Here is a 14,363-nt window from a genome sequence, read left to right as displayed (position 1 = left end):
AACTTTCTATCGAGCAATGATGATGGGCTTACACTTACAGGAGCAGGCTCTGCAGGTCAGGCTAGGAAATAAGACAGGTTTACAAGTCAAAAACCAGTTTATTAATAGCTTGGACCACTTTTTTTATTCAAAACGTGAGGGTCACTGGTCCCAATCACTAGTTTATTAATTCCTACTTTTATTAAAAATTGATATGGGGGCCTCTTTAATTATTTTCATTTTAACATAAATTTCGACTCCATGAGTCCAGTTGTGTATACAACCCTAAGCCGAGAGAGATTTTTTTAGAAGTCCTGGGACCAGTAGAAAAATAAATAGGGGAAGGGTCACTGGTCCCGGGACCAGTTTCATATTTAAGACATAGGGGTCACTGGTCCGGATGACTAGTTCAGAAATAAACCTTATTTCCAAGCCTGCTGCAGGTTTCGTCGTTGAGCGCGTGATCGAGTTGGCTAAATAGGCCCAGTGGGACAGTGACTGCAAGAAATAGATTTTTTGATCTACATGTGAACTAAACTGAACTGAATATTAAGTTCGTCCGGTCACGTTCTGCTGGTTGAAGCGCTTCAGGCAAAGACATTCACTTTACTCGTGAAAGGTTATAGGTAAGCCTAATTACATTTTCAAGAGTTTAAGTTTTAATTTTTTCAGTTGTGGAATTTGCTAAGCAGCATTTCAGTTCACTTGGGTTTGACGCTTTTCTAAAAGCGGACTAAGCTGTACATTGCTGTTTCTTAGCGTCTTTTTAAAGGTAAGGAAAATTTTCTTACTTCATTGTCTGTGTATTGTTTCAATTTGTGTTTTATGAGACCTTTTTTCGTGGCTCAACAGAGAGACCTTTTTTCGTGGCTCAACAAAGAGACCTTTTTTCGTGGCTCAACAGAGAGACCTTTTTTCGTGGCTCAACAGAGAGACCTTTTTTCGTGGCTCAACAGAGAGACCTTTTTTCGTGGCTCAACAGAGAGACCTTTTTTCGTGGCTCAACAGAGAGGCCTTTTTTCGTGGCTCAACAGAGAGACCTTTTTTCGTGGCTCAACAGAGAGGGGGTCCTTTCTTGCTCTAAAAGAAGCTTTTCTGGCTTTGAAAGAGAACTAAAATGGTTTCTCAACGTGCTAAGAAACAAAAAGAACGCCTAAAACATATAAAGCGAATGGCGTTGAAAGACCAAGCTCAGGCTAGGATGAAAAAGATTTTGGAAAAATCTGCAACAAACCGAGTTAGGTGTAAAAGGTACTATTTAAAAAAAAAACACCTCTCTCAGAGTAAAAAATCGAGTGATGGCCTCAATCGCAAGTCATTATTGACAAGTTCAACAAAAATACAAAAGGTTTTGCAGGCCCCTAAAATAGGTGGCGCTTCGCGACAAAGAAAAGGTGGTACGAACCCTACCAATTATTATGTTAAAAAAATCTCCTTCAACAAAGGAATTTTTAAAACAAAAAATAAAAAGATGATTGCCGAAAGTTTCAAGCGGTTTTTGATCACGCGACTTACGGAACGGTTGATGACGACAAAAACTTCTGCAAATTCATGTAAAAAGCAAAGTTCCAAATTTACATCCCACAAACTCCAATGCCAGTTGCTATCTGGAAAAACATTTCACTTAAAAAGGCAAATATATTCGGCCTTCCAGGCAAGACGTTCGTTACTTATTGAAGATTTCAAAAGTTTTGCCAAGAAAGTGCAAGAAATTGGATTGGTAGATAGTGACAATTTTATCAAAGTCATTGGAGGAAAAAGGCTTCACAATAGTCTTGAAGAAGCTTTTTATCACGAGACAACATATTTTACTTTGGGGAATGATGGCAGAATTTTAAAAAACGAGGACCACGAAACACGTTTTGAAAAGATTTTGCAGTTCGACGAAAATGGTCTTCTAATAAAGGTGCTACGAGAAAGCTCTCGTAGCGGCGAAAATGTTAATGAATTATGGGTTGATGAAACTGGTAATTTTATTGACCAGAAAAGACTGAACAGAGGCATTGAACGCTGCTTGCAAGTTAATGATTTCGGTGTTGTCACGAATCTATTCAATGCAGTAGAAAACGTTTCAAAGGACAAAAATCCCAAAGCGAATATCGTAATTAACGAATCTGGGTTTATTGAAACCAAAGAAAAAGCTTCTTATTGGGAATGCAGTGACATTTGCAACGTTAGAGAGCGGACTATTTTTAAAGTCATAGCTTTCATTAATCAGGCGGCAAAGGCCAGTGATAGCGTCTTAAATGAACTTTTGAGTTCTGATTTTGACGTTTGCTCCTACAAAAATAAGTTTTGCCAGAAATCCATTGTCAAATTGCCATCGGACGATTCAGATTTTGAAGTGCAAGTTCTTCCGTATCTTGGTCATTTCTTATATTGCTCTGAAAGCGAGGAATGCCAAAGTTACTTGAGAGCCTTCAGAGAATTGGCTTCGCATTACTCGGGGATCAGAACAATTTTGAGTAAACTCTACTCTGTTCGAGCGTTGCTTAGCGCTTTATCAACATTGACTGATGAGATAGATCATGGTGATTTCGAATCTCTTCAAAATGTTATACCCAAAATGAGAAAAATTGTTGAGGCACGTGGCTTGAAAATGTCGAATGCGGAAAACGAGGCGGCGAAAGGCGATGAAAGTGATATAAGGCCTTGTCTCGATGAGAGTGAAATCTTGGCTTTCTACAATAAACAATTTGCTAGAGCTGAGCGTGATATTAATGAATTTCACGACACATCTTGCGATTGTTGCGCTAGATTATTAAAAAATTCAGATTTGAGGACAGTGGAAAAACTGGGATGCACTTCAGTTTTTGACAACCACGCCTTTCTCATTTTAAGAGCTGGTTTGCTATTGAAAAATCCTGACTTTAGAGAAATGGACATGCTTTTATGCCCTTATTGTTCTAAAGAGTTGCGAAAGGGAAAAATTCCAATTAGATGTTTCCTCAACGGCTTGGGAGTTGACGTCCCTCCGACAGAAGTCACGAGTTTGAACATGTTTGAAAAGGCCTTAATTCAGCTTGTGAAAGCATTTCACACTGTGGTCCGGTTAGGTACCAAAACTAATTCCAATATGCAGTTTGGTGCGGTGAAAGCTTTGAAAGGTAGAATCATATACTTGCCAATTCCAGTCCAAAAAAATTTGGATATGATACCAACAGCACTGCCTAAAGATCACGAATTGCACGTCTTGGTTAATGGTCTGCCCACTAGTGACAAAAAGGTTTGGCAAAAAATTGTTCGCCTTGATGCTTTGAAAAGGGCCGTCACTGAGCTGAAAAAAATTAATCCCCTGTACAAAGACATAGATATTACTCAGATCAATGAGGATTATATTTATGGCACCGAAGAGATTAACGGAACTATTGAACATGAAAATTCATTAACTCCCGATGAATTAATGGTAAAAACGGATCCGCTGGCGCTGTTAAACAACCTCGACGAGGTCAATAAAATCGGCTTCACTACAGTTGAAAAAAATCCGCAAGCGGAATCGCACCAAATCGATATCGATGTTATCAACGATGGTGTGATCGAATCAAATCTTTCGCAAGACGACCGTTATAAAATTTTAACTCAACCTGAGGCACTGTTGCGAAAACTCTCAAAAGATGAAGTGAATGAGCTGTACGATCACTATACAATTCACCCGGTGAATGTTCAGCCGTCAAAAGATTTGTTGGCTTCTTACCAAATGAAGCGTGTCGAAGCCGAGCCTATCAGTAATTGGGACAAAAATCTAGAATACATGTCATTCGTGCACTTGTTCCCAATGGCTCGCTATGGCAAGCACGACGAAAGACCGTTTGGGAAAATGACGGAAACTGAATACCGACTTTCTCGTCTTTTGAACGCGAATCCAATGTTTAGACGAGATTATGCGTTCATGTTCCATTTATACCAAGAGGCCGAAATGAAATCCATTAACAGTAGTTTGAATTACGTTCTACGAGTGAAAAAACCCATGAACGTATCTGTCAATAATCTCGTGAATCAAGTTGAATCTCGAGACTCCGAGCTCGAGAGTAATTTAGCGACTTTCATGGGCCACATTCGAGGAACTAAGGATTATTGGTATAAAGTTCTCAAATGTGTTTTGGCCATGATTAGAGAGTATGGCCCACCTACTTGGCTTTTAACCTTTAATCCGGCCGAATACGATGACATTGAACTTCACGACCACCTACGACGGGTGAATGCTGACGTGCCAGGGATCGAATCTATGTCGGTGGCTGAACTATTAAATTTAGATCCACTTAGCGTCAGTTTGCATTTTCACAACAAAGTGAGGTCGCTACTAAACAACTTTGTGCTATGTAAAGAAAATCCGGTTCTTGGACCGATAGCGCATCATTTTGTGCGCGTCGAGTACCAATCTCGCGGCTTGGCGCATTATCATTGCTTGTTGTGGGCTGAGGAAGCTCCCATGATTGGTTCCTGTTCGGCAATAGCTATTTTGGAGTACGTGCAGAAGTATGTCACGTGTTCAATCCCAAAAGCTGCTGAAAGTCCAGAACTTTACCGGCTAATAAAAAAATTTCAAACACATAAATGTTGCAGCAGTTGCTACCGAAAGGTTAAGAGAGGAAATAAGGAGCTGAAAGTGTGTCGCTACGGTTTTCCTCGAAACGTAACAAACGTTGCGACTTTGAACTCTGTTGAATCAGTTACGCGTCATCGTAAATTGAAACGAGGCCAAAAACGTTTGTACGATTTGCCCAGAAATGAAAACGAAGTTTTTATCAATGACTACAATCCGGCATTACTTTTGGCTTTGAAAGCCAATATGGATTTGCAGTTTGTCGCCGATTCCTCGGAACAAGTGGCGATATACGTCACGTCGTACGTGACAAAGGGAGATCGGGCTGAAATGGATCAGTGTTTCGCTGAGTTGGCACACGAAAGCTTGTCAAAAAGATTGTTCGCTTATGGACTGAAATCTTTCACAAATAAGTCGGTCGGAATTTACGAAGCTTTGGACATGATGTTGGGTCAGAAATTGTTTCAAAAGTCTGACAGCACCAAGTTTATTAACACTAACGTGAAAGAAAACCGATGCAAAGTTTTGAAATGTTACAAGGATCTTGCACGCTTGAGGGAAATTGATCCTGACAGCGAAGACATTTGCCTAAAAGGGTTTGTGGACGACAAGTATCCCAACAGACCCGATAGTTTGGAAGATTTAAGCTTGCGAGAGTTCGGACGGTTTTACGATTACGTAAAGTACTCGGAGGGAGCGAAAAAATCTGAAAATGTAATCGAGTTGAAAAATAATCTCGGTTTGATGAGAAAGAGGATTAAGCCCTACATAATAGAACATTACGTTCACGACCCAATAGAGGAACCAGAAAAGTACTGCCACGCTCTACTAATTCTGTTCAAACCATGGCGAAACGAGACTGAGTTATTGGGCGAGTTTGCAACCTTCGCTGAAGCTTTCGAAAGCACATTATCAACGCTAAAACCCATGAGAGAATACCACGAGAAATTCTCGGTATCCAAAGAAGTTCTAAAGAAGCGCAAAGCCTCCGAAAAGGCTAAAGAGATTGCCGCGATTTCGGATGCAGAAAGCTATGACGATGAAAATGCCCTTCAAGGGAAAGAAATCGTCGTTGAAACAGAAAATGCGATGCATGATGTCGAAGCCGCTATGGAAATTGATTTCGAGGGCACGGCACTAGACCAAGTTGCGTTACTCAACAATGATCAAAAAAGGGTTTATGACAAAGTCATGGATCACTTCACTCAAGAGGGAGGAAAATTTGAGAATTTCTGCCACTTTGTATCTGGTCCGGGCGGCACTGGAAAGTCCTTTCTTATTGCTACTATCGCCAACGCCGTTAGACGTCACTTTAAAAATGCCGGTAGCGTCGCGATAGCCGCTCCTACGGGCTTGGCTGCCCTAAATGTCAACGGCGTAACGTTGCACAGATTACTTATGTTGCCAGTAGAACATGGGCGTACCGCGGAATACCATTCCCTCAATTCCGAAAATATTTCCATTATGAAACAAACTCTGGGAAATTTGAAACTCTTGATTGTCGATGAGATTTCTATGGTGTCTTCGGTACTACTAACTTACGTTCATTTGAGGCTAAATGAATTTTGGGAAATGAACAAGCCTTTCGGCGGTGTGGTTTGCGTTCTTGTTTTTGGAGATTTCTTCCAATTGCCGCCTGTACAGGGTAATCCTGCGTTTTTAAAAGTCACTTCCCAGGAAGCTAGACTAAGATTTAATAGCATTGGAGGCACTGATCTTTGGAAGTATTTCGGATACGATGAACTAACGCAAAACGTTCGTCAGGCGGACGACCGAGTTTATGGCGACCTTCTTAACCGAATTAGAGTCGGAACTGTTACGAAAGATGACGTTTCAACCTTAGAAAGTAGACTAGTTACGGGAGGGAACAAAATTCAGGTGGCTATGAATCTTTACCTTAAGCTGGTTAAAGAAGGATTTCATCCCATCTGTTTGATGCCGAAATTGGCCATGTGCGATAAATTCAACATAAAAATGCTAGAGGAAAGCCGACAGAAAGTTGAATGCGTTCAATGCGAAGACAAACTCGTTGATTACGACAAAAAAATTACCAAAAACATTGTCAGGAGATTGAAAATGTTAGACAATGAGCCGTCAAAAACTGGAGGTCTAGAGAGCAAGCTGTATCTCTGCGTTGGATCTCGAATAATGGTTAGGAGAAACATCAATTTTGAAGAAGGTGTTATTAACGGCACCATGGCCATTATAACGGGATTCCAAAAGAACGACAGTGGGAACATCACTGGTATCCGTATCAGAGTAGATCGGGAACCAAGCGACGAGAACAATAAGCCCGACTTTTTAGTCGAGAAAATGAGCGTCAAGTTCTTGCTAATGACCAATTTATACGTCAAACGAACGCAATTTCCGGTAATCTTGGCATATGCCATTACTATACACAAAAGCCAGGGAATGAGTTTAAAATGCGCAATTATGGATTTGGGATCAAATTTATTTGGAACTGGCATGGCATACGTCGCTTTATCGCGAGTGACTTCCTTGGCCGGTCTCCATCTCTTGCAATTAGACCCGAATAAAATTACGGCAGATGGACGAGCCATTGCGGAGTATAACAGGCTGCGTCAAAAACACAGACCTGATCTTCCACTTATAGAAATCGTCGGGTCGGAAGGAAAGAGAGGTACAAAAAGGCCGACGTCGAGGTGTATTTTAGAAGTTGAAGGAGAGAGATCTGATGAAACGGCAAAAGAAAGACCAAATAAAAAGATCAGACTAGGTCTTCAGAGTATAGACATTTTTCCCTTGAAGGGATTTGAAAATGGAGATGGAGTAACGTGCTACGCAAATAGCGTTTTGCAATTGTTGTTACTGATTCCGGAATTAAGGAACATTATTAAAGAGCACAAAGGATCATTGAGCGATAAGCCCATTTTGACTTGCCTTCGTAACACTATTGAGCATGTTGAAAATTCCAATGAGAGTTTCAGCGACGATGGTTTCAATTTGCGAACGGCTGTTGGGTTGCCTTTTACCCACAACGAACAGCAAGATGCTAGTGAATTCTTATGGGTTCTCTTGCCAAGACTTTGCGAAGAAATGGAAACTCCTGACTCTAACGCTCTACGGGAACTATTATGGACAAAGTCGCAAAACGTTACCAAATGCCCCAGCTGTCACCTGGAAAAAAGTTCTGGAAACATTATCCAAAGCTGCATCTTCACTCTTCCTTTGCCAAACCTCTGTAAAATTGATTGGAAACTATTAGTCGAAAGGATGAGACCAACAATGATGCCTTGCGAAACTTGTAAACGCAGAGAGATTGATGAACGTGATGTATTGATTTCAGCCGGTAAGTACGTATTTCTGTGGTTTCCAAGAGATACTGTAGTAAATGGTCACCCAATTAAGATTTTAACCAAAATATCTGGATTCGAAAATCAGAAAGTGGTTTTAAACCACAGCGTTTACAAAACTAGGGGCGTGATCATTCATAAAGGTTCTTCTTTAAACCAAGGTCACTATCTAAACTTTATTCGAAAAGATAACAGCTGGTACGAGGTTAGTGACACAACAATCACCAAGCGAGACAGATTCCTCAGTAACTTGACTGACGTCTCAATCATCCTTCTAGAGAAAGTCTCTCTTTTTTAAAGAGAACCCAGCAAAACTGGCGTTGTTCAGAGTGATCAATAAAAAGTGGTAAATTAAGGAAACATGGGAAATTTGCCCTTGAAATATACGCAGATATTGGCGTAAAATGTTACCGAGAAAATAATGAAATTGCAGGGGAAAAACTTGGGAGAAATTGTGGGGGAAAAACTAGGAAGAAATTGTAGGGAAAAAACTAGAAAGCAATTGTTGTAAAATAACGGAGATATAAAGGAAAATATAAATTATCTAGCAAATACTCCATTCAAATATTAAGTAGGAACTTTATTATAATTTCATGGTTTCTGAGTTCAACAAAACTAATCAAAATCAAATGTTATAACTTCACTATTGCGAGTTAAATTCCAGCAATTTTGAAATTCATCCAAGATACAGGAAATAGTTATAGTTATAGAAGTTATATACTAACCCCCAGAAGTGAGATGAGACTAGAAGTGAAGGGCTCTAGCATTGATAGTAGATCCTGGCACTAGTGAACAAATTTCAGGATTTTACGCCGCTTCCCAAGCGCTAAAACTAGAGAGAAAAAAATTGGTCGAGTTCCAAAAACATTTCCTACCCCTTTCCCCTCAATCTAAAGCGGCGGAACACGGACCCGGCTCCTTGAATCTAGTTCGGCCGTCTACCACCGCGAGGGTCTCACGTTTTGGAGGGAAAATTCTGAAACCGCCACCAGAGGGCCAACCGTTGGTGTGTTATCAAGAATATTCACTTTCGCCGAGTGAAGAATTTGGTTAGCTCAGTACTTCTGGTTTCATCTCACTTCTGAAACCCCCAAGAAACTAATTCCCTGGCGACTATTGCTATTGCTAAATATTCCCCGCAAACGAAGAACGCTTAGGAATATTCCAAAATGAAACTTTTCCGTTTTAATTTCAATATATCATTAACATAGTTCGCAAAATCACCAGCGCCAATTAAATCTAGGAACATTAAATTATATAATGCTGCCAAACAAAACAAGGGGATCTAGCTCATAATTAAGCCATATCACTTGTGATCTCTCGCCATCCCTGATTCAATCAATTTTCTCTTACTGAAATATCCTCTAGTATACGGGTGAATGGGGGGGGGGCGGGCGGGTATTTTTCCTTTGCCAACGATGCAACGTGGATCACACTTGTCTAAGGCCATACTTACTTCCGTTAAAAAGATACTGCGGCCATAATCTTCCAAGCACGCGCCTAGACAATCCTCTTTAGGCTCTTTCCCTCTGACCGCTTCAATCTCCTTTTTCTCTCTCTTGAGGCTGATTTAGCACCGTTAAAAGTATTATAGACATCGTCTTCAAGCTCTTCTACTCATGATGCATTCCTCAAAAATTCTCATTGATATATGTATAGAGTGTTCACAACAAATAAAAAATTTTATTCTACATTTCAAATACTGTCATTTTTAAACTAACTTTTTATATATAAAATACAACATTATACTTATCGAAAACTATGTTATTGGATATGAGTTCATATAATTAACGATACTTAAGTACTTCTTTAAGCTATTAGAAATAGATCAACCCCAAATGTATGTCAGTACATAAAACATGAAATTATTCAAATTTTAATTACATTAAGACTGAAGGGACAGATATTATAAAAAAACGTCTTGGTTTGGACCAAGGCCGAAAAAACAAACGATATGTCTGAGGTTTATCAATTGACTGAAGTTTCAGATATTGCAATTTCTTTTTAAATTATTTTTATTCCTTTAATCCTTAATCAATATTTGATTCAATCAACTGATTTTTACTGTTAATCGATCTATTCCCTCTAAATTAATTTAAAAAAATACATATCTACGCTTTTTCAAGAATAATTCCATTTTCCGAAAACATTTTATCATGAAATTAATTATTTTGAAGGGATTTCGTGTCGATGCTCTTTAACTTCTAAGCACCTTGACGGACACAGTTTTAATTCTTGCTGCCTTGACAAATTTTCAAGTTTGCACCAAAATAGTTTAAATCTGTTGTAAGTTGCTGAGAAATTATGATAAAGAATTTATTTTGCTCAAACTAATTTATAAACTTATGTCGTCTACTTAAGACAAAGCAACAACCTCGGTCATGTGTGGTTTCTTTTAATAGGTAGCTCTCCTTTTATGCACTGGAAAAATATGACATCGGTATAAATATAACCAAAGGAAAAGGTAAATACTTCTCAGTTCCAATGACTTGTTATTTCCCGAGGAAATAAAATGGTTGAACACATCATACCTTACCAGTTCTGCCAAGGACCGATCACACAGAAATTACATAAGGATAAACTAAAACACAGGGGCGATGCCGCCATTGGGGTCTTCTCCCTCTCGCCTAGAAGCACCGCTATAGGCAGTGCGAGTTGACTTGCCTCCCGCCTGTAGTGAACTTTGGCACCGTCTGGCGATGGCCCTTGGTGCAAGGAAGAATACCCCAATGGTCGCCTCGCCCCTGTGTGTTTTCCGAAATGGTCTCTACGCCTGATAAAATGATTACGCGTAATACGTAACCGGTGTACAAGTTGCGCCAACAATGTAGTAAGGGGTTCCAAATCTAGATTGAGTTATGGCCAAGAAGCTTTGATGTTCGGAGAGGGAAACTGCAGTGCAACCTTTCTTTCATAGTCGCGACAAAAAATGTAACATTTCGATATTCGAAGTTAAATGTATAAATTCGTGCCCCCAATATATGCATCCACTATTAAATATTTACATTTTCCTTTCGAGTTATATCAAAGATCGCTTGCTCTTTTTAGACACTTCGTATAATATTTCAAATATTCAATATTCATTCCCCAACACGTACTCCCTTCAAAATAATTAATTTCATGATAAAATGTTTTCGGAAAATGGAATTATTCTTGAAAAAGCGTAGATATGTATTTTTTTAAATTAATTTAGAGGGAATAGATCGATTAACAGTAAAAATCAGTTGATTGAATCAAATATTGATTAAGGATTAAAGGAATAAAAATAATTTAAAAAGAAATTGCAATATCTGAAACTTCAGTCAATTGATAAACCTCAGACATATCGTTTGTTTTTTCGGCCTTGGTCCAAACCAAGACGTTTTTTTATAATTATTATCTAGCACTCTCGGCAACGGTCATATCACGCTGAATACACCGGTTCTCGTCCGATCAGCGAAGTTAAGCAGCGTCGAGCGCAGTCAGTACTTGGGAGGGAGACCACTTAGGAACACTGCGTGCCGTTGGGTTTTTCACTTTTTTTCCTCTTTTAAATTTTAATAGATATGAAAAAAGCAAACATGTTTTTTTTGTTATTGTTTTAAAATTATGAAGGTTAATTTGTCTCACTTAATTTAAATTCGAATTATTAACTAGCACTCTCGGCAACGGCCATATCACGCTGAAAACACCGGTTCTCGTCCGATCACCGAAGTTAAGCAGCGTCGAGCGCAGTCAGTACTTGGGATGGAGACCACTTAGGAACACTGCGTGCCGTTGGCTTTTTCACTTTTTTTTCCTCTTTTAAATTTTAATAGATATGAAAAAAGCAAACACATCTTCTTTTAAAGATGAAAGTTAATTAAATTCAAATTATTAACTAGCACTCTCGGCAACGGCCATATCACGCTGAATACACCGGTTCTCGTCCGATAACCGAAGTTAAGCCGCGTCGAGCGCAGTCAGTACTTGGGAGGGCGACCACTTAGGAACACTGCGTGCCGTTAACTTTTTCACTTTTTTTTCCTCTTTTAAATTCCAATAGATATGAAAAAAGCAAACATATTTTCTTTTTTGTTATTGTTTGAAAAAGATGAAGGTTAATTTGTCTCACTTAATTTAAATTCGAATTATTATCTAGCACTCTCGGCAACGGCCATATCACGCTGAATACACCGGTTCTCGTCCGATAACCGAAGTTAAGCAGCGTCGAGCGCAGTCAGTACTTGGGAGGGAGACCACTTAGGAACACTGCGTGCCGTTGGCTTTTTCACTTTTTTTTCCTCTTTTAAATTTTAATAGATATGAAAAAAGCAAATATATTTTCTTTTTTGTTATTGTTTGAAAAAGATGAAGGTTAATTTGTCTCACTTAATTTAAATTCGAATTATTATCTAGCACTCTCGGCAACGGCCATATCACGCTGAATACACCGGTTCTCGTCCGATCGCCGACGTTAGCAGCGTCGAGCGCAGTCAGTACTTGGGAATACTGCGTGCCGTTTGCTTTTTCACTTTTGTTTCCTCTTTCAAATTCCACCAGATATGAAAAAAGCAAACATATCTTCTTTTTGTTATTGTTTTATAAAGATGAAAGTTAATTAAATTCAAATTATTAACTAGCACTCTCGGCAACGGCCATATCACGCTGAATACACCGGTTCTCGTCCGATAACCGAAGTTAAGCAGCGTCGAGCGCGGTCATTACTTGGGAGGGAGACCACTTAGGAACACTGCGTGCCGATGGCTTTTTCACTTTTTTTTCCTCTTTTAAATTTTAATAGATATGTAAAAAGCAAACAGGTTTTCTTTTTGTTATTGTTTTAAAATGATGAAGGTTAATTTGTCTCACTTAATTTAAATTCGAATTATTAACTAGCACTCTCGGCAACGGCCATATCACGCTGAAAACACCGGTTCACGTCCGATCACCGAAGTTAAGCAGCGTCGAGCGCATACAGTACTTGGGAATACTGCGTGCCGTTGGCGTTTTCACTTTTGTTTCCTCTTTCAAATTCCACCAGATATGAAAAAAGCAAACTTATCTTCTTTTTGTTATTGTTTTACAAAGAAAAAAGTTAATTAAATTCAAATTATTAACTAGCATTCTCGGCAACGGCCATATCACGCTCAATACACCGGTTCTCGTCCGATAACCGAAGTTAAGCAGCGTCGAGCGCAGTCATTACTTGGGAGGGAGACCACTTAGGAACACTGCGTGCCGTTGGCTTTTTCACTTTTTTTTCCTCTTTTAAATTTTAATAGATATGTAAAAAGCAAACAGGTTTTCTTTTTGTTATTGTTTTAAAATGATGAAGGTTAATTTGTCTCACTTAATTTAAATCCGAATTATTAACTAGCACTCTCGGCAACGGCCATATCACGCTGAAAACACCTGTTCACGTCCGAATACCGAAGTTAAGCAGCGTCGAGCGCATACAGTACTTGGGAATACTGCGTGCCGTTGGCTTTTCACTTTTGTTTCCTCTTTCAAATTCCACCAGATATGAAAAAAGCAAACATATCTTCTTTTTTGTTATTGTTTTATAGTGATGAAAGTTAATTAAATTCAAATTATTAACTAGCACTCTCGGCAACGGCCATATCACGCTGAATACACCGTTTCTCGTTCGATAACCGAAGTTAAGCAGCGTCGAGCGCAGTCACTACTTGGGAGGGAGACCACTTAGGAACACTGCGTGCCGTTGGCTTTTTCACTTTTTTTTCCTCTTTTAAATTTTAATAGATATGAAAAAAGCAAACATGTTTTCTTTTTGTTATTGTTTTAAAATGATGAAGGTTAATTTGTCTCACTTAATTTAAATTCTTATTATTAACTAGCACTCTCGGTAACGGCCATATCACGCTGAATACACCGGTTCTCGTCCGATAACCGAAGTTAAGCAGCGTCGAGCTCAGTCAGTACTTGGGAGGGCGACCACTTAGGAACACTGCGTGCCGTTGGCTTTTTCACTTTTTTTCCTCTTTTAAATTCCAATAGATATGAAAAAAGCAAACATATTTTCTTTTTGTTATTGTTTGAAAAATATGAAGGTTAATTTGTCTCACTTAATTTAATTTCGAATTATTAACTAGCACTCTCGGCAACGGCCATATCACGCTGAAAACACCGGTTCACGTCCGATCACCGAAGTTAAGTAGCGTCGAGCGCATACAGTACTTGGGAATACTGCGTGCCGTTTGTTTTTTCACTTTTGTTTGCTCTTTCAAATTCCACCAGATATGAAAAAAGCAAACATATCTTCTTTTTGTTATTGTTTTATAAAGATGAAAGTTAATTAAATTCAAATTATTAACTAGCACTCTCGGCAACGGCCATATCACGCTGAATACACCGGTTCACGTCCGATCACCGAAGTTAAGCAAAACGTGAACAAACAAACCCCTCCATAGAAAATGTCTTAGACTATACTTTGCAGGCTCGTAACTCTGTTTTTACTGGAGATACGGGGATGTCCTTTGAGTATGTTATACTCCAATTTGTCCCCCATCTAACTATACTAAAAATATTGAGCTACGACAAACAGG

At 39.1% G+C, this 14,363-nt stretch overlaps 2 protein-coding genes and 9 pseudogenes across 4 annotated transcripts; all 11 read left to right on the top strand.

Annotated features, from left to right (window-relative positions):
* The first annotated feature begins 523 nt into the window (after positions 1-523).
* Positions 524-4,665, top strand: LOC149722302 (uncharacterized). Its single transcript, XM_089864668.1, has 5 exons — positions 524-605; positions 672-751; positions 832-3,509; positions 3,726-4,455; positions 4,650-4,665. The coding sequence occupies exons 3-5, from the start codon at positions 1,097-1,099 to the stop codon at positions 4,663-4,665; spliced, it is 3,159 nt and encodes a 1,052-aa protein (XP_089720794.1). The 5' UTR covers positions 524-605; positions 672-751; positions 832-1,096.
* A 52-nt stretch (positions 4,666-4,717) lies between these two features.
* LOC149722301 (uncharacterized) lies at positions 4,718-8,290 on the top strand. 3 transcript variants are annotated; one of them, XR_016377736.1, is made up of 3 exons: positions 4,718-7,832; positions 7,925-8,041; positions 8,115-8,254. XR_016377736.1 is itself a non-coding variant. In XM_089860639.1 (2 exons), exons 1-2 carry the CDS (start codon positions 4,769-4,771, stop codon positions 8,184-8,186), a joined length of 3,345 nt encoding a protein of 1,114 aa, XP_089716765.1. In that variant the 5' UTR covers positions 4,718-4,768; the 3' UTR covers positions 8,187-8,290. The 3 variants fall into 3 exon arrangements, 1 of the variants encoding a protein (XP_089716765.1); XR_016377735.1 differs by having other exon boundaries at positions 7,892-8,041; XM_089860639.1 differs by having other exon boundaries at positions 4,718-8,041; positions 8,115-8,290.
* A 2,936-nt stretch (positions 8,291-11,226) lies between these two features.
* Positions 11,227-11,345, top strand: LOC149722300 (5S ribosomal RNA; annotated as a pseudogene).
* Positions 11,346-11,479: 134 nt separating this feature from the next.
* LOC149722299 (5S ribosomal RNA) lies at positions 11,480-11,598 on the top strand (annotated as a pseudogene).
* Positions 11,599-11,706: 108 nt separating this feature from the next.
* On the top strand, positions 11,707-11,825 carry LOC149722298 (5S ribosomal RNA; annotated as a pseudogene).
* A 138-nt stretch (positions 11,826-11,963) lies between these two features.
* On the top strand, positions 11,964-12,082 carry LOC149722297 (5S ribosomal RNA; annotated as a pseudogene).
* Positions 12,083-12,444: 362 nt separating this feature from the next.
* Positions 12,445-12,563, top strand: LOC149722296 (5S ribosomal RNA; annotated as a pseudogene).
* A 137-nt stretch (positions 12,564-12,700) lies between these two features.
* Positions 12,701-12,803, top strand: LOC149722295 (5S ribosomal RNA; annotated as a pseudogene).
* A 122-nt stretch (positions 12,804-12,925) lies between these two features.
* Positions 12,926-13,044, top strand: LOC149722294 (5S ribosomal RNA; annotated as a pseudogene).
* Positions 13,045-13,406: 362 nt separating this feature from the next.
* On the top strand, positions 13,407-13,525 carry LOC149722293 (5S ribosomal RNA; annotated as a pseudogene).
* A 137-nt stretch (positions 13,526-13,662) lies between these two features.
* LOC149722292 (5S ribosomal RNA) lies at positions 13,663-13,781 on the top strand (annotated as a pseudogene).
* Positions 13,782-14,363: the final 582 nt, after the last annotated feature.

Source organism: Phalangium opilio, unplaced genomic scaffold (assembly GCF_054372755.1).
Source record: "Phalangium opilio isolate 3A_F unplaced genomic scaffold, DU_Popi_V2 ptg000002l_1, whole genome shotgun sequence".
Lineage (NCBI taxonomy): Eukaryota > Metazoa > Arthropoda > Arachnida > Opiliones > Phalangiidae > Phalangium > Phalangium opilio.
The sequence above is the reverse complement of the archived record's forward strand: the minus strand, read 5'-3'. Positions and strand labels throughout refer to the sequence as shown.